This window comes from Malurus melanocephalus, unplaced genomic scaffold, assembly GCF_030028575.1.
Source record: "Malurus melanocephalus ecotype Western Australia unplaced genomic scaffold, MMel_1.1 scaffold_252, whole genome shotgun sequence".
NCBI classification, from domain to species: Eukaryota; Metazoa; Chordata; class Aves; order Passeriformes; family Maluridae; genus Malurus; species Malurus melanocephalus.
Window position 1 is genome coordinate 859,095 of NW_026623484.1, and position 19,560 is coordinate 878,654.

The 19,560-nt window shown below is 49.1% G+C and overlaps 1 protein-coding gene across 1 annotated transcript; it reads left to right on the forward strand.

Moving 5' to 3' along the window:
- The first annotated feature begins 8,975 nt into the window (after positions 1 to 8,975).
- Positions 8,976 to 18,993, forward strand: DUSP5 (dual specificity phosphatase 5). Its single transcript, XM_057375546.1, has 4 exons — positions 8,976 to 9,536; positions 13,704 to 13,846; positions 15,273 to 15,492; positions 17,354 to 18,993. The coding sequence occupies exons 1-4, from the start codon at positions 9,143 to 9,145 to the stop codon at positions 17,752 to 17,754; spliced, it is 1,158 nt and encodes a 385-aa protein (XP_057231529.1). The 5' UTR covers positions 8,976 to 9,142; the 3' UTR covers positions 17,755 to 18,993.
- The last annotated feature ends 567 nt before the right edge of the window (positions 18,994 to 19,560 follow it).

The following is a 19,560-nucleotide window of genomic DNA, read 5'->3' on the forward strand; positions in this document are numbered from 1 at the left end:
GATTGCCCCTGGTATCCATCTGCACCATCTCCCTCTTGCAGGTTTCTGTCCCCACAGCAAGAACAGCAGAAGCAGACACATCTACCTCTCACCTGGTGGGGTTTTGGGTTTTTGGTTTTTTTTAAACCTGGGAATTATCTTAAAATAGAGCCACCTACACAACGCTGAGGTGAATGGCCAGCACGAAGCAGACACAGATTCATCTCTCTGGGCTTAAAGCTGCAGCACGGAAAGGGCAAAGAAGGGCCARAGTGTGAGCTGGTCAAGCTGAGGCCTCTGGAAATGTCAGCCTAACCTGYATCAATCAGAGAAATTCCACAGTCTTGTCCCAAACCTACTGTAAGTCTKCACTTGGCAGGGAGGACTCATCGTCCTCTGCTCATGGCCTCTGCAAGGGGTTCAGTACTGCTCCAGGACACCCTGAGGAGAGGGCTTGGGCCCACAGTGGGAGGGGGGAGCAGATCCTGCCTTTAGGAAYGACACTGGGGTATTGCCAGAATACACAAGTAGCTCTTCTGTGCTCTCCCAGCTTCAGTGAGGGTGATTTCTCCCCTCTTTAAACATGTCAGGAGAAAATGCACAGGCAGATTTGTCACATTACCCTTGTGACAAAGTAGAGTCACCATATGGGAAAACCATGCTGAGCTGAGATTCTCCAGACCTGTCTCAGCCTGTCACTGCCCTTCTGTGGACCCTCTGCTGTCCCACCACAAGAAGGGAGCAGACTGAGATAACCCCTTAGAAGCTCCATTGTTTGCACATCTCTGTCTGCTTTCCCTCTGGAGTTTTGTGCTCAGAGGTGTCACCCATGTGTRTGCTTCTTGATGGGACACCTATATGGGCTGGTGGTATTTCTGGCTAGCTGGAATGCACAGAGGGTGCCACTCTGATCCATGTGGAATAGGTGTGGAAAAGACAGTCCCTGTCACCATACATTCGTAGCTCAAMGCAGTGCCAGGCACAGCCCCAGGAGGAGGCTTGCAATATCACAAATGTGGTTTATTCCTGGAAAAGCTTTAGTTGTTCCTTACGTGTAGGCAGTTCCTGGGGTTGTTAGGATAAAAAAAGGCGCGGCAGCTTGAGCAGCCTCTTGTCTGTAGGCTCCTTTAGCTATGACAAGAACGCCACGTCTGCACAGTGAACTGTTTCTCTAGGACTGACCTTCCTTGGTGGAATGGTTTCTACGGGAAAACCTGGGTTTGTGTATCTTTTAGCTCCTTGGGTTTAGGTGCCCAGGGTCTTTCCAAATCAGTTCAAATATATATTTTTCCCCCTTCCTGTTAGATAAAAGATGTATTGTGAACAACTGAAACTGTTAGTGATTCAGGCAGTGGAAGATGTGTCACATGTCCCAATTCCCCAAGCAGCACTGCTGAGGTCTGGGTGGTGGCATGTCCCAATGACCAGCCCTCCCAACTGGGAAGCTGCCCCTCAGACCACACTCCTGATAGAGCACTGCTTCCCAGGACATTGTCWCTTGAGGGGCTCCTGAGAGATCCCAGGGGTGCAGGAAAGGAAACATTCATATCTGTGCCACGCTCCTGCAGGAGGAGGCTGGTGGGAAGAGAAATGAGCAACTGCCATACAGGCTCACTTTGCCACCCACTCCTAAACTGGACTTTCAGTATCATTGCAAGCAATGCTGGACAAATGTTCTGGCTAGTGACAAATTGTTTCCCAGCTCAGCCCCGTTCTCTTCCCACCTTTTTTTCCCTGTGAGTCAACTTCTGCCTACACAGATGCTTCCAGAGCAGCCTGAATGCCCTCTTCATTGTGCGCTGATGGGATGGTGAGTTTGCACTGAGGCACATTTTCTTCCTTTGGACTTCTAGATTTTCCTGCATGTGGGCAGAGACCAGCATGACGCTGAATAACTGAAGTCCCTGCTCACAGTTCATAAATAATAAAGACTGCCAAAGCTTGCAGCCCCAAAGCCACCGAAGTTTTCGTGGCACCTCTGGCACACATTGAGGCAGCAGACAGCTGCAGTGGTATGGAATGTGATGGTTTGTGCTGATCTTCAGCCAGAGGTTACACTCCACACCCCAGAGCTTGAGGAAGCGGGGGGTGATGAATGGTCCAGCATGGCAACCACTGGCTGTGCTGGGACCTTTCTGCTGATATCTTGGCAAAGGAAAGCRAAGCTGAATCTGCTGGGTACAGAAGGGATGGAGTGAGCAGCARTTCATAGGGGGAGCATTTTCCTCATACTCTGAAGGACTGGTTGTTACTTTCTTTATCAGAATTGTAGGATGGGAGCCTTTGCTAGCTGTAGACTATAAGGCAGCCCTAGAGATCTTTCACTGTGAGCAGTCTTTGTGTGAAGGGACATTTCCCAGGAGAAACTTGGGAAGGGCTATGGGAAGGGCTTGGCTTTGAAGGKTTTTTTTTTTCTTTAATGAACAAGAGACTCTTAATAAACCTGGAAATCCCCCTTTTAAATTTGATACACTGTCCTCTTCCAGACTCCCAAGCCTTCAGGGGGGAAATAATAGGAAGTGAGATTAAATGGGCTCAAAGCTCAGGGACCAGAGGGCTGARGACCCAAGCCCTGCTTGCTGGGGTGCAGTTTGCAAACCGAGTGGCAAGGCGGTTTCTAGTGCAAGAGTTCCTGTTCAAGAGGCCATTTGCCATAGCTGCAGAGGAAATCAGCTGTGTCACCCCACAGGCCCTTTTCTGTCAGTAGGAAACTGTGGTGAAGGYTTGTATTATATGCAGCAGCATTGTATTGGCAAGGGTTTCCAATRCAAAGTTGGCTTAAAAGAAACCAAGGTGTTGCAGTGGTACAACTGTGTGTTTGATAATACAGCACAAATTATTACTCACATCCTGCTGGTCTCAGATCATGTTCTTCCTTCAGGACAGAGGTGAGCAAAAGTATGGCAGGTATCACCCAATATTTTTAACTCTCCTGATTTTAAATGAATGGCATAGTTGTKGGTATTTACTTCCATTTTACCTTACCTTAAATATAGATCTGTATTTCAGAGGCTGGTGTATGATACCCTCTCGCTCTGTCTGTGAAATACAGGGGTGGAATGTAGTTCTACTGGCACAAAACACTTCGGTGCAAAGAAAACTATAATGGCCCAAAGTGATGGGGGAGGTTTATTTTATAAAGATGCTCAAGTGGGCCATGCCATCAAAAGGATACAAAGTCGAAGCCACATCCTGCTGGCTTGGCTAATCCATAAAAGAGCTTTCAGTGTTTTCCCTTGGAGTAACAGCTTTAAATTTTAATAAGCTGTAGTGTACTTTCACCGGATGTAATAAGCTGATACAAAGTTTAAATGGGGTTAAGTAAGTAGGAACCTAGGAGAAAGGAACATAAAAGACGTAAATTATTTCCTCTCTTTTACAAGTTTATTTCATTGAGTTTATTTTGGGAAAAAAAAAATTCATTCAAATTTTTTTTTCTTCTCTGGATGATTCACTGTAAGGGGAGGGAGACAACATTTGAAGTAGCCTGAGCAGAGAGGACACACAGTAAAAGAAATGAATTTATCAAGTTATTAATTCAGATTACTTTGCCATTTAATTTTAGGACAGTTACCAAGTCACAAGCATGGGTGCCCAAATGTGACCCACATAACCCTGTAAAACAAAGATTTGTAGGAAGACTCCTTGAAAGGTCATCTAGCCCACCTGTACCCCAAGGCAGGATTGATTTTCTGGGTAAGTCTTTCTGGACAGGCTTTTGTTGAGCCTGTTCCTGGAGCCCTCACCCATGGAGAACCGCAGCCACAGGGAGTGATCCCAGTGCTGGCCTTCTCAGTCACCGAGCAGCTTCCCTGCTCCTCCAGYAGCTGTCCTTGCTCCCCTGTTAGCCTGTTACCCGTGTTTCTGCTGGGAAAGGGGAGCTCTGCTTTATCTGCTTCCCCTGCACAGCTCTGGGTGGCCGCAGCCTCCCCCAGCCCACGGGCTCCAGCTGCTTCCCCTTTCCCCACAGCTGCCTTCTAGACAGCCTGAGCAGACCCAAATACCACCCAGAAACACCATCTACGGTGATATCTGGAGGGCAGACCAAAGCCAAGATCTGCTTTTTGTGTGTTTTCTGTTTGCAAAGGAGGGATAAAGAGCTTTTCGGGGATGTGCAATGCCATGAGGTGCTTTGTAGCCTGTACCATGGCCCACTGTCCTGACTGTGCCATGCCTGGGGACCCCTGAAAACAAGCAGGGGCAGTGGGGTGGGAATTTTTCTTGCGACTGGCAATGCTAAAGATAACAGAGCCATATAGGATTTTACTGAATGTGTTTGTTTGCTTGTATCTGTGTAGCCTACTGAAATGGCTCCAAAACATTCTCAGCATAAAAGCATGAGCTGTTCCATTTTGAGCTTAAAAAGTCATTTCTGTACCCAGGAGCTGTACTCATTCTCGGTGGAGTGGGCATAGTAACACACACTGTGCAGCGGATTATACTTATGTGATTATAGCCTCTAGGCAACAACATGGTGCTTAAGAAATGAGTCAGTCAGAAAGACCAAGGCAGAGGGAATCAGATTCAGTGATGATAAGATTTGCTTCCAAAAGATCTGGACTGAAGTATACAGCATTTCTTCAAGATATGCTTGTCCTAATTACCAACTAAACAGCACATGTAAGAATATTTTATATCACTTGGTGTCTCCCAACAGTCTACAGAAGCAGTAACCCCACACAAAGACTTGCAGGATGACTGGTTAGTTGGGTACAGATAGGCAGGCATAGCTGGCAGATGTGAGTGAAAGCCCAGCCAGGCTGGGGATGGCTGTGTTGTTAGTGCAGGGAGATCTGCCAATGCAGAATAGGAACAAGTTCCTGGGAAATACATCCAGGAAAAGGGAAGAGACAGGATGAGATGGCAAGAAATGSATGCAGGGAAGCAGTGGCAGGAAGAGAAAAGAACAAATGAGAACTGGCAAGTTGATAAAAGAACAAAAGGGCTTTGTCTCACATTAAAGGCAACTAACTACACAAATCATTTTCCCATGTAAGCAATTACTGCAGTTACCCCAGGGATAGTACGTGGTTGAAAATAGAAAGACGAGTGCTTTACATTCATAACTGGGTCTGGCAAGTGCTCCATCAATATGGCTCACGATGCTCTGGGCCATATCAGGCAAGTGGAGAAAATGAAACTTGATTGTACAGATAGATGGATTCCCTGTTTTAAAAATTATCTTCCATCTGTATGCAAGGTTAAGCCACCAGCCAGTGGAACAGAAAGAACAGTGGCTTCTAAATGGAGGCAGGAGGTTTTGTTCATTCCTCTTTCACTCCTGACTGTAGCTGTTGACAGCAGCTTCCAGCAGTCAGTGCAGTCACAGTCACGTAGGCATGAGTCAGGTAAAAATCAGACTAGGACTGAGATTCCCTTTCAGCCTGATTTTCAGAAATGCTGAATGCAGGCAACTCCCATTCATGACAGTCTGTGTCTGACAGTGCTTTTCACCCTGTAGAATCAGCTTTTGGCAACAGGTGTCCTGTTGAGAAATTCGTAATGAGATGAATAGTCAYGATCTGATCTTAGATCCTAGACTTTATCTCACGAGTGACCAAGTCATGACACCAACGAGGTCTCAGCCTGACAATCTCTCTATTGCCACTGCTCAACTGACCTTAGCCCTGAGTATAAATTTAAGTGTCTTCCAGCTCTCCATTTACCAGCACAAGCTTATCTCACTGCTTTAAGTGTTTTGACATCAGCTACTCCAAAATTAGAAACTGATGATATGGAAAACTTAATAACATTAAAGAAATGCCAACCCATCTTCCCTACTGCCTTGTGCTATGCTTTGTTCATCTGAGGAATTTCTTGCATTTCACAACCAATAGTAGGATGTGGGTTCAGGATTGTGCCCCAGCAGGGATATGATGCAGCTCAAGACCCAGACTTGGACTCCATGGCATTTAGGTTACCCTCTATAACACCTCTCTGACCTAACTCCTGTATGATCCTGTATGAACCTTCTCCTCAGTCTCCTTTCCAGGAGCTGACTAGTTTTCTCTCTCTTTTGGTCTTGCTGAGGTTTGGTTTTAACTCTTTGGAGTAACAAGCACACTTGTAACATCTGGCACAGGGCATCCCGTGTCTCACTTGAGGCAAAGTCAAGCCTTGGAAACTTGGCTGAGCCTGCCTCTTYTGCTTCCTAAGAAACGGTGTCCATTTATTCATGTAAGCCCCCTTTTAAGGCTCCTTTTGGGTTTTATTCTCTCCAAAAGGCAGTTTTTTACTCTTGGGCAATACCTTCTGGATGCTGTTCCCTGGGGTGGAGGTCCAGCTGTGCCCCGCAGGAGCTGGGGCTGCCCCTCCCCAGTCACAAGGAGAAAGTTTCTCTTTGCAGCACTGAGAACAGGCAGAAACAAAGAGCCCGGAGGAGGTGGGGAGAGGAGAAGGGAAGAATGAGCTAGGTTAAGGGAAATACAGCCTGGAAGAAAAGGAAAGGACCAGCTGATCTGAAAGCCCCGATAAAAGCCCAAGACAAAGGCCAAAGGAGCCTGGGAGATTATCAAGGGGAAGCGGGAGGAGGAGCAGAGAGATGCAGCAGAACCTAAGTGGGAATGATGTAAAATGCTGCAGAGAGGAGGGGARGTTCCTACCTAAAGCAGAGAGTGGTTTGATTTTCTCAACCACTTCCATTTACAGGAATCGAGGCCCTTTCTCTCTTCTGGCTGGGAGCACCCGACAAATGGGAGCTGCTCCAGCAGGAAAGAGTATCCATGTCCATCCCATAGCCCTGACAGCATCAGCCCCGATTGCTCATCTGTTTCCAAGTACAACTGAGATATTTTGCTGGTGGGCAGAGAAGTCAGGGACACTGCATCCAGCACCCTGCAGTGGAGGAAGCATTAATACTGCTGTTGTTYGCCTTGTAATTTTCTCCTAATAAAAATGTGGTCCTGACTCACTCCATTAAGAAACAAAAGCAGAGCTATAATCTACTGAAAGGCAGTTGTTTGGATGCTCAGGATTAGGAGTGTAAAAGGAGGAAGGTCAGCTGCAGGTCAGGTCTGGTGATATACACCCTGCCACCAGCACAGGCCAAATTTCAGGTACTCCCCAGTGAGTTTATTTTCTGGGCTGGTGTAATTTGCCCTGCCTTCAGAGGTGTCACTTCAGGCAGCAGTATGGAGGGAAAGAAAGCTCTCTTTCTCATCCCTCCACATTTTCAGTTGGGTTTCCTGGGAGGAAATGATACTGTGACTGCACTGGCCCCCTGCTTCCTCCTGGGAGGGAGGAGCACACTCGCATCTGCCCACAGTCGCTCTCTCCCTCCCCATGCCCCACTGGGAGCAGTTTGCCAGCTGAGGGTTACTGTTACTAGGGTCTGAGCCCCAAGGCTGCTTCTCAGAGAGGAAGCAGTGGCTCCTGAAGCTGGGGGCTGAGAGGCAGGAAAGGCAGGTTATCTTTGGGTGGTGTGGAGGTTTCCTGTGCRAGCAGGACCAGGTCACAGAGCCCCTACCCATGCCAGATTTCCCACCTAGTCCATGTGAAGGTTTTTGGCACAGCTGTGGTGATCTGGTTCTGACAGAGACTGTGCTGGCACATGGGTCTCACCCAGCCATGTGGCTCTGACAGTGCCCAGCTGCTCCCAGGGTGGGTGCAGGGAAAGAGCCAAGCTGTCGTGATGGCAGTGACCAGGTGAAGACAACACCCACGCTAAGATGTACCATGAACATCTGCCCCTACCCACAATCTACTTCTATTTTTGTTCCATCTCCATCCCTGGCTGACTCAGAGGAGCAGAGCAAGGGGGYGTCAGGTTAGAAGGAGCCAGATGGGAGGGCTGTAGGGGGATTGAAAGAGGAAGAGGAGTTGCTTCAAAACCAGTAGTTGCCATTCTTTCAACCAGCTTGAACATTTTCTTTGCACAGTCTCTTTCATGCTTCTCTGTTTCAGCTGCAGGCAATTTGAGGCAGGGATGGCACTTCCTGCCTGCTGTTGAGGTGAGCATTCTTTCAGGGCACCATCAGAATAAATGACACCCTGCTCTTAGATAGCTCCACTGTCATCTGCTGGGCTGTAATGAGCTTGACTGAAGCTCAGCCTTTTGCTTAACTTCTTCTAGGAATTTCCACTCCTCTTTTTGGTCTCTTTACAAAACTAATCTACAAGGAACKGGCAAGTGCCAAATTTCCTAATTCCTGTGTGTCTTAGTGTCATGACTGCTGGACAAAGGCACAGGAATTGTGTRTGGTGTAAGTCTTGCAAGTCCTTGAGACACAGTCTTGCAGCCACRAGGAAAGGGAAATAAGATCCTCCCCTCAAACAGCCATACCAGCAATTTTCATGTTGCAGGTGGCACTCTCATCCTTGTCCCCATCCCTCCAAGAGCCCTCATTAATTTTGTAGAATGGCTCATCTTGCTTTCTCCCTGCCTGTTACTCCTTGTTTGCTCCTTATCTGTCAGGCTGTAAACCCTGGGCCAAGTAACCACATCCTCGGGCAGTTGTCGCTGATCACGGGGTTGCCGAAGCTGCCGTGATGCAAACCACGGCCTGAGCAGGGGGCCAAATTCTTTCCGAACGGATCTAGGAGCAGGCAGCTCCGATCCCGTGAGCAGCACAGCTCGGGCTCAGGCTTTGCTGCGGGTGAGGATACACACACTGAGGGGGGAATAAGGGGAACTGAAACTCCATTCGCAACCTGGTGCGAGAAGCCTGCCCCAGCGCTGCCCTTCCTTCCTTCCTCCCTTCCTTCCTCCCTTCCCTCCTTCTCCTCCGCCCCCCCGGCACGCTTCCCGACTCTCCTGACAGGCTGGGGAGGGGGCGGTGGTGATGTCGGGATGATCCTCAGCCGATGAGTGGAGAATTTTTGCAGCGTTTTTCAGCTTCCTCTGCCTCCCAGCCAGACGGAGCGCCGCCAGGGAGGGAGGGGATCCCCGCCAGAAGGCGGTGCGCGGGGCGGGAGATGTCCATGTTCGGGAGGCGGGCGCGTCACTCCCCTTATATGGGCAGTGTCGTCACGGCCCAGCCTCCCATTCATATAAATGCCCGGCGGCGCCGGTCGGGATTCCCTGCCCGGGCTCGGCGCGGCCCCGCTGTGCCTCTGTCCCTCCCGTCCCATCCCATCGCTGCCGGCTCCGCGCTAGCACCGGGCACCCCCCTGCCGCTTTCCCCTCTCCTGCCCCGGCTGCCGCGGGGCGCGACCCTCGGCCGGCATGAAAGTCACGTCCCTCGACTGCCGCCAGCTGCGGAAGCTGCTGCGGAAGGAGCCCTCCCGCTGCCTGGTGCTGGACTGCCGGCCCTACCTGTCCTACTCGGCCTCCTGCCTCCGCGGCTCGCTCAATGTCAACCTCAACTCGGTGGTGATGCGGCGGGCCCGCGGCGGGGCCGTGCCGCTCCACTTCGTGGTGCCCGACGCGGCGGCCCGATCCCGGCTGCTGCTGGGCGGCGAGGGGGCGGCGGGGAACGCCCGCCTGGCKGCCGTGGTCGTGCTGGACCAGGGCACGGGCCACTGGCAGAAGCTGAAGAAGGACAGCACAGCCCAGATCGTCCTYAACGCCCTGCTCTCCAGCCTACCGGAGGCCGGGGCCAGGGTCTGCTTCCTGAAAGGTGAGAGGGGACCCGGGGGACGGGGCTGGGGCTGGGGCGGAAGCGGCGCGATCGACCCTCGAAGCTCCCATGGCTGGCGGCGGCCCCGAGGTGCTCCCCTTCCCTCTCCTTCGCCCYGCAGTGAACCTGATTATTGGTGGAGGGCAGGGAGGTAACAGCGGGATTTTGTTTCTTTTCCACCTACTGGAATTAAATCCCGGATAGGCTCTGYGGGCTGAGCCGAAATGCCTTTCCGCTCACCCCCGCCGCTCGGTTAAGAGGCTGAGGGGAAAGCAGAGAAAAYCAGGAAAGAATAGCAAAAGTTGCAGATTATAAAAAGGGGAGAGACATCGGCTCTGCGTGGGAAACAAAATGAACCCCGCGGATATGAGGAGAGAAGAGGCCACCGCTATTCGCTCTCCGCCCGGTGACACCGGGAGGCCCGTGTTGGGCGCCCGAAACTCCGGGGCCGATGCCCGCCCGTCCACCGAGGGGGGAGAGGTTTCTCTCCATCGGGCACATTGACGGTGTCAGGGGAAACCTAGAGCCGAAACTCCAGGGCTCGTCGGGGAACAAAAATACCTCCTCCCCTCACGTGTAWTACAGCCCTTCGATTGCGGTTCTTTGTTTTCCTTCCGTGTAACCCGAGGTAATAAAACGATAAATAGCATAGCGGGCATAGCAGCCCGCCCTTTCCCTGTCCTCCCGCCTCTGCCTCCCCTCCACTTCSCCTGGCAGCGCTTTTGTCCTTCTCTCTCTTTTTTCTCTGCGCAGCCCCCACCTGCTCTGGGAGCGGGGCCGTGCCCGGGTGGGGCCGCTCCCGCCCGAAGCCCCGCACACGCGGCTCTCGCAGCGGCCCCACACCGAAATCGGGGTTTCTAAACACCCCCCTTGCCATACCATGAGGCCATAAACGGAGGGGAAAACCAGGAGACGTTTCTTGAATAAAATCTACCCCTGTGTTCTCATGGGCTAAGGTTAATTCACCTTTAATGAGCCTTTAATCACTATTTTTTGTCCTGACATACCCAGTTTGTGCCTCCTGTAACAAACTATCCGCTGAGGCAGAGGCATCTTCAGCCTGGCTATTGCCCAGGGTAGGGGWATGTTCGCCACCACCCTGGCTCTGTCCAGCCTCTGTCACCATTTKCTGTGGTCTGACAGTTACCCCAAAAGCACAAATTCTGCTACTGCAGGGCAGGGATACTGGTGCTGTGCCAGTCAAATCCTTAGGGACCACACTAAACTAGAGATGAAGAAACATCTCCAGGGTCACAGTGGGAAGTCTGTGGCAAACCAGGGGCTGAATTAAGCTCTGCTGATTCTCAGATTGCTTGTTTGGCTACAGGATCATCCTTTCCTYCTCATGTACCAGCCCCACAATCTGAAGTGGTGACTGTGGCTGTGGGCAGTTTATCTGGGGTAAGGGGTTAGTGTAGGTTCTGCTTTGTGCCTCTTGTGTGCTGTGAAGTATCTCTTTTGTCTTGAAAGCCTGTCGATTTGAGGCTAAAGACATTTCCTCTCAGTGTATGAGAAAGTTTCCTCCTTTTCCTGCTGCAGTTTCCTTTTGCTTTGCTGGAAGTGGTCTGGGTTGCAGGTTCAGGCCCATGACTCAGTGGGCAGCACTGATGATTCACTGGGGCCACGGACCCCCAGGAAGCTGTCATGGCCTGGGGGAAGATCCATGGCACAGTGGGGATATAAATCACCCTGGAACACTGGGCTCTAATCAGGAGAAAAGGGTCCTTTGGAGGYCTCCACTACCAGCTTTGCAAATAATAGGCTATAAAACCACCAGGGAGAAAAACCTCCTTGAGGTTTTTTCTTATATTCCTGTTCTCCCTAGGCATGGAGAGCTGGAAGGGATTGTTGCCTACTTAGATGCTCAGAGGGTCTTGTTACAATAAGATATGAGGAGGTSACCCCCACTCCAGATCTTGGGGGTCGGGTCCCAGGGAGGGCAGCTGGAACAGAATCATTGCAAGCCAAACCCTGTTTCCTCTCTTTCTTTCTGGCTTGCAGGACCACATCTTTCATCTGTGTAGGTGCAGTTTCACTCTGGGTGAGCTCAGCCCCGCCAGGGTGACAGTGGTTGTGTGTCAGGGAAAAAGAAAGATAAAATAACGGATCCTCCCTTGGTGCTGATAACGATTCTATTACTTATTGATTAAAACGGAAGTGCAGCTCAGCTCTCTGTGATGAGCAACCGAGTATTTGCAGAAATGACCTCAGGGAAGGTAGGTTGAGTGGGGAGGGGGAAGAGAGGAGATTGCTGGAGGATGGGATGAGCAGATGACTCACTGTAAGAATGGCCTGCAAATATCCTGATCCCCAAGGCTTGTAATTAACCATTCACCAGCTGCATGTGTTAGCTGCCCCAAGAGACACGAGACATGCGTGTCTGTTTGAACACACACGCAGATTTGGCTCGGGCAGATTTCTGTGTTCATTCAAGAGTAAAAACAACAACATGGGGTGTAAATGGGGATAATGGCTATTTATATAAACTGGACATATTTTTCCTATGCGATGGCAGTGGCTGGGGGTTTGGGGGAAGATAAGGTCAGCTATGCAAAACAAGAGGATTTAAAAGTTCACCCCATGAAGGGCAATTGGAGATCAGGGAACTGTGTAGAGCTTCTTATGTTTGTTGTTTCTTCACACTGTGAGTTGTTAGGGATACAATTTTCTCAAGCCAGTTGTTGTGGATATAATTTTATCAAACACCTCCCACCACCATCATGATCTCCACGGTCACTTGACTGCTTTGACCACTGCCTCATGCTGTGAGCTCTGGAACAAGCTGGCAGAATGCTGCTGGGAGTAGGAGGAAAGGTGCAGGTGCTGAGTGCCTGTTGACTATAAAGTCACTCTCCTGCCCCCTGTCATGGAAAACAAACTTTCATCACATTCAGTGGGCTTTGGATCATRCCGGCCATTTGCAACACGAGGACCCCACGGCCGGAATGAGTAGGCGAYGGTAGCACGTCATGAATTTGAGTACACATCTGCTCAAACATTGCAAACAGATGAGACACTGGCATTGTAGGGCTGAAATGTCAGAGGTGGCTGTACCAGGCAGCCCTGGCAGCAAGGCTGGTGGGGGTCCTGCAGCTCCTCTGGTCTTCAGCACTTCTCTTGTTTCAAAACCCTTTCTTGCAGCGGGCACCGAGCGGAACACAGCTTATCAGGGTGAAACAGTTGCAGGTGAATGAATCACAACGGGAGGGTTTGCTTTCCAAGCCTTGTTTACTTGAGGGCCGCACTGAAGGATTATTGAATGTAGCTGCTCATGAGCCATTCATTTGTGCTCTGAAAAAGCACAGGTGGCAGACATGTGGCACACCACTGACGTTTCCAGGCTGCTTCTGCTACCTGACTTATTCAGGTTCATTTGGAGATGATGTGTTTCCACGCAGTATATTCCTGGTCTGGAAACAGGCAACRATTTAGCTGACGACAAACTTTGAATAACAATGTAATAATAGGATTAATTCCTTTTCATTACTAGTGCACTGAATGAAACGAACGCAGTACTTAACCGTGCAGAATAGCTCATGTGGGGCTATTCAGTTGTCAAATGCTGTCACAGGATTTCATTARGTTTTATAGCTGTTATTTAATATATTGGTTTCAGTGGGACCATSTTCATTACATTGCTGTCTCGTGCATTGTGGTGATTAATGAGACAGATGCKAGCATCCTCCTCTTGTCCATTTAAAAATGCAAATAAAATATTTTGGGTGTTGTCACAGTGTATATATTAATGACAAATTTAGRAAAGATGACTCTTTAGTACAGAAATCTCTGCCTGAAACGCTGGAATTAGTGCTCATACATAAAACCTGGAGGGAGGGAGTTTAGTCCCCACTGTACAGGAGTTAATGGTTGCTAGACTCAACAGAACTACATTTGCTAACGGCTTTAGTCTGGATTCACTGGCTTTCGGCAAGTTAATAATTGTCAGTGGTATCAGAGGTTTTTCCCTGGGTGCCCAAAGCCTTTTAAGCAAGCCCATTTCCCCAGAGAAGCACTATCCTTCATTAATCCTCCCCTGGAGCTCATCGCTTTGCACTGCTATCCCGCTGCATTGCAAGGGCCGGAGCTTCATTTGTCCTTCACTTGAATTAAATCAGTCCTTGGGAGGGCAAATATTCATATCTTCTTTCTTTTTTGTTTTTTCCCTAGGGGGGTATGAAACCTTTAACTCTCAATATCCTGAGTGCTGYGTGGATGGAAAACTCATTTCCCCAGAGAGGACGGAGGCAGAGAGAAACCTTGCCAGCCACTGTGAGAAGCAGAGTGCCAACCACAAACCCGCTTATGACCAGGTGCGTGTCACGGCTGCAGTGTGTGACCCTCCCCTTGGGACTTCTCCCTGCTGCCATCAGACTCTCTTGGAGGCTGGCAGGGTGTCAGTGGCCCCTGGTGCTGGCATGGGCTGTCAATAATTGTCACAAGTTGACAGCCCATATGCCGAATAAGTTGTCCTTGTGTGCTGCTGGTCAGCATCAGCTCTACCTGGCTTCAAAATTAGGCAATAGGAGGCARAACAACATATCTAGCCCCAAAACTGTATTTATGAACTCTCTTATGACACACCCAGGCAGCATGAGCCATCAGCAGCTCACACCTCCTGAGGAGACTCAAAACAAGCAGAGGACAGGCTGCCAGAAGCATCATTTTGCCAGCAGACAAAGGRGCACATTTTGCCCATGCCTCCTCTGAGATCCCAGGAGGAATTAGAGGCTGGCAAGGGGGCCAGTGCCTCTGAGAAGGTGCAATGGCTCTAGAGCCACCATTGCACAGGGGAAGTGGGGTTTCCACAGGGGAAGGCGTCATGTGCCCACCCAGCCCGGGGATTATTGTGCTCCGAGATGTCACCCTGCGGTCAGGACGCTTCCGYCAGGGCGTGCGTTTCCTGCTGCTCGGGGGAGTCCCTTTGTGGTGCCTCTCTRCTCCCCTGGGAGAACCTCCCACACCAGGCACCCTCCTGCCACCTTGGCTGGCTGCCAGCTGTCCCTGATGCATGGGAACCCACCATGTGGGCAGTTCAGGGCAGTGGAAAGGCACTGTATCGCAGCTGGAGGGTGACAGCAGCTCATGTGCATCATGGAAAGTTACCTGCCAGCTCAGAAAGCCGTGTCAGACGGTGGCTTTTTTCTTTCGCGGTCTCGTCATCCAGCCTTTGCTCGTGTTGAGGAAGGAGGAACTGAGATGACATCGTGGGGTGGGTGATGCAGCAGGTGCTGTGCTCCAGAGGGGTGTGGGGTGAAGGGGGATGGGGAGCCTAGATTCAGTTTTTTTGCTTTGTTTCATTTTTGGAGATGTGACTGAGGGGCTAAGYCCTGGCTGAGCTAAAGCAGCCTCTTCCTCTGTCCTAATCTTCCTCCCTGCTGGGATGTGGCTCCCTGCCTTGCCTGTTTTTTGGTAAAACCTCAGCAGTAATGGGCGCCACATATGAAAGCATTTTGGGTGCACTGCAAGGGGCAGCACTTTAAAGAAAGCCACAAACATCCGGTACACAAGTGGGTTGGATCTGACTTYGTACCTTGCAGATGTGAACAAGAAAATGAAATCATTTTTCCTGCGTGGGCTTTGCCATGGGACTGATTCWTTGGCCAGTGGCACTGGGGTACAAAAAAGCCAGAGGGGGAGGGAGGAGGCACCCACACAGGCTCCCTTTGCCTCCCTTGAGTCTCAGGAGTTTTGAGAAAAAAAAAAAAAAAAGCTATATTTCTGCTCCTTCTCTTCCAGGGTGGTCCAGTGGAAATCCTGCCTTTTCTCTACCTTGGTAGTGCCTATCATGCTTCCAAGTGCGAGTTTCTCGCCAACCTGCACATCACAGCCCTGCTAAATGTCTCCAGGAAAAGCTCAGAGTCCTTCAAAGACCAGTATTGCTACAAGTGGATCCCAGTGGAGGACAGTCACACAGCAGACATCAGCTCTCACTTCCAGGAAGCCATAGAYTTCATTGGTAGGTACAAATGAACAAATTTTCAGATCTTCATGTATTTTAAATTAATTTAAAATGTTAAATCAATTAAAAATTCATTTAATTCACTTTAAAATAAAAGATACATTGAAGTCTACTGAATTTTGTAAAGGAAAAAGCCCCAGTTCTTTGAACTTGCATGCCAGACTCAGTAACAACTGGTGAAGCAGAGTCAGCTTATTGCCTCACCATGCTGAGATATCACAAAGGTGGGGTCTTAGAGAAATCCATTGTCCCCTCTTATCACAGAGCTCTTTTCATTCATTCCTCCTTTTGATCATGCTGGTATCTCACTCTTTAATTAAATACCCCAATGCAAAAAAAAAAAATGAGGAGGCCTTTAGAAAGCTTTGTGCCATTCCCTTTCAAATCTTCCTGCATTCAGCTGGGTGGGTGAGTGAACTTGAGCTGTGCCAGGGAGCACAAGAGAGAGGATTCTCCCTGAGAAGCACTAGAAGGYTTGATGGGGTTGAGAAGCCTGAGCCTGGGAGGAGATCATATTGAAATAAGTGCTGCTGCTCTCCAGGAATATTCGAGAGAGAAAGAGAATAAAATAAAACACAGTTACAGACTCACTGGACTCATTGCTCAGCTGAGTTTGAGTCTTTCAGCAGTGCAGGCAGAATTACAAAAACCTGACCTACAAAAAGGGCTCTCTGAGTCCTTCCCCTTCCTGGTAAGGGACATATCACACCTTTCAGGGAAATAATAATTTATGGCACTTTTCTGTCCCATTCTCAACCCCTTCTGAYAGATGTCGAGTCACCTGGAAATTTTCCAGGTTTTAAAGAATTACTTTAATTTTCACTTTCTTTTAAAATGGGGCATGTGGTGTAGATGCTGGGGATGACTCAAATCCATGTCTTCCTTATTTTGTGCTAAATATAACTGGTCATGGTGGCACCAGTCCCCTGGCAGACAATTGAAGGCAGGCAAATGATAACTTCCTCAGCTCTGTGTATTTCACTGAGCACTACACTCAGCACAGTTATCCATAAATTGGAGCTTGAAAATGTTGCTCAAGGCGATAGAGCAGAGAACAGTCTATTTTTTGAAAAGTAGTTTTGTGTGGAAAGGGCTTATTTTGAGCACATTCTCTTTAATCTAATAACAATCMTTGTGTTGTGTGAGTAACCACAGTGGCTCCTGTTGTGTAAAATGGGTGCTTTGCATAAGCCTTTTATATCCTGACTTAAGTCCAAGCATCCTTTAACCAGGCTGTAATTAGCAACTGCCTACCCGTGTTTGTGTGCTTTATGGTGAGGCCCCAGGGACTGAAYTCAGCCTCTCCACCCAAGGGTACCCACTGAGGGCTCCCCTTCTGGAGCTGCTGCTTGCTGCCAACTGGCTAAGCAGGGAGTTAGGACTTTAAAGAAAAATTCTATTTTCCTAGCAAAGATAATGAGAGCCCCTGCAGTTTTTAAATGACCAGGTAGTGGGAGGGCTGGCCGGGCTGAGCTTGAGTCAACATTTTGAGCTGCAGGCAGAGAAATGCAGGTGCAGCATTGCCTGTATCCCAATGTTCTACAATGTCAGTTGTTCCAAAAGAGAAGTAGKCACAGGGAACAAGACAGGGATGGATTTTCCTTAAAAATGCAAAAAGAACTAAATCAGGATCCACAGATTCTGAAACCCAAGTGTCATCTGCAGCTCAGGTCCATCGTAGGCTGGGTTACGCCCTTCTTGTCTTTCAATCTCCGTGTCACCCTTGGTAGCCAAGAGAAGAGCAAGCCTCTCCTTGCTGGTAGACTGGCTGTGCCCCCTGCCCCTCCCAGCGCTGGGTGTGTGTCACAGTGTCCTCTCCATCCCCAACAACAACTGATGCCATGGCTTTTCCCCCCAGATTACGTCAGGCGAACGGGCGGCAAGATCCTGGTGCACTGCGAGGCGGGGATCTCGCGCTCCCCCACCATCTGCATGGCCTATCTCATGAAGACAAAGAAGCTGCGCCTGGACGAAGCCTTCGATTACATCAAGCAGCGCCGGAGCCTGATCTCCCCAAACTTCGGTTTCATGGGCCAGCTGCTACAATACGAGTCAGAGATCTTGTCTTCCACCCCCAGCCCCCCCGTCACCTCATGCAAAAGAGAAGCTGCATCTTTCTTTGCAGAGGAACTGACTTTAGGCAAAAACTTTGAGGGCTCATGCTTTGCCTTTCCTACCTCAGTGTTGAGTTCTGTGCCCATCCACTCTCCTGTCCACCAGCTGAAACTCAGCCCAATGACGGCATCTTCATCCTGCTGAACACAGTGGGGAGCCCGGAGCTGGTGTGGTCCTGATCCAAACTGTGATCCCCAACAAGAACATTTCATGAATGTGCAATAGAGAAACTTCATCCACTTACTCTGAGATGGAGCGGTTGTCATGGGTCATACTTCCCATATGCTGTGACTGTAAGATGMAAGTGGTCTAAGCATGGCAGGTTTTCTGAACTTTTATTGTCCTTTTTTAAAAAAAAAAATACAAAGTGCTTTTTTAGGGTTTTAACCACACAATGTGCACCCACTACTGTATTTCCAGATTCCTGGGAAACAATGACATCCATTTCTCAATTCCCATCTCYTTCCCATCTTATTTTTGAAAAGACCCTTATTTAAAGTTTCAAGCAATAAACAGMAACAGCAGGGAAGAAAACAAACTGAAAAGCACTACCTTTGCAACCACAGAGGTGGTGGGAGTGAATATTTGTTCAAATCTTTCTCTGGCTTTCCTCCTCCCCTCTCCTGTGTCATGTTTCAGGGAGCAAAGGGCTGGAGTGGGAGAGGGAGTGCCTTTCCCAGGACACTGTTGCACAACCAGGTGAAAATCCCCTCTCCTGCTCCGGCCTCTGAAGTGTCAGGTATTGTCCACAGTGTAACTGGATACCAGCCTGACCAGTGGGTCCATTCAGGTGTGGCATTTCCTGTACTTCTGTATTTGCCTTTGTACTGGATGTGCTTTTAAGTAAAGCAGGGACTTAACATCTATCAGCTGCCCTGCTGAGCTATTATCCTCCCATCTGTTATTTAAGAACAGCCCTAGAATACTTGAATGTCTCCACAAGCCTCATCACATCCACTTCCCATCAGATAACACTGTAAAACACTGTAACTGCTGGACTTCACACCAAAAAAACCTGACAAGCTTTCAGCTCCAAGACAACATTTCCTCTATCCTTTCCCAAGTGTTCACATTGTGTATCATGTGCGGTCAAGTGGTCTTTTTCAGTGTTATGTGACTTGCTTAGCGTGTGTGGTCACCTCTAGTCTGCCTTTGTCCACAAAAAATGGTTTCTGTCTTGCTCACATTGGCTTCTGTGTCCACAGGGAGTTCAGAATGAGTGTCTCTGTCTGTTGACCTTTTTATTATTTTTTAATATGTAATATGTATGGGAAATGGCAATAATTTCCAGGAGATCTTGTGAATGTGAAAGAAAACCTGCAATGGTTTTTATGGAGTGTGAAAAATAATAAAGGAAAAAATGCCAGGAAAATAAAGCTGTTTGTTGTACTTGGAGTGAGCTGCAAAAGTGCTTTAGCAGAGCTCAGTGGCCCCTGAGAAAAACACCATGGGGTAAAAGTGGTGTAAGAAGGTAGAAGAGATGGCAAAGTATCACTGGGCTCTGTGCTGAGAAGCCACAAGGTGCATCACTACAGAGGGGAGAAGGTGAGGGGGAGGATTGTTTTAAACAGAATGACATGAGTCACTGTGGCGTCACTTCCCAGCAGCCAGGCAGGCATTTCTGGTTTGATTCATGCGTGTTTTATATAAGATTTACCATCTTGCTGAAGATGAAAATCTGAACTAGGCATGGCCCCCACTTCCTTCCAGCCCTCRACAAGGGATGCTCACGCTCTGGTCCCGCCTGTGGGTGACATGTGGCACCTCTGGGTGCCAAGGAGCCAGGGTATGTGGGTAATACGCATCTTTCACTTAAAAAAAAAATTAAATTAGAAGTACCAGCACGTCTGATGCATTTCATACCCCTTTTCTTCTTGAAGTTTCTAGGCTTTTTCTGGCTCATCACTGCAGAACATTTATAATCTGCAATTCCAAATGATCAAGTTAAAA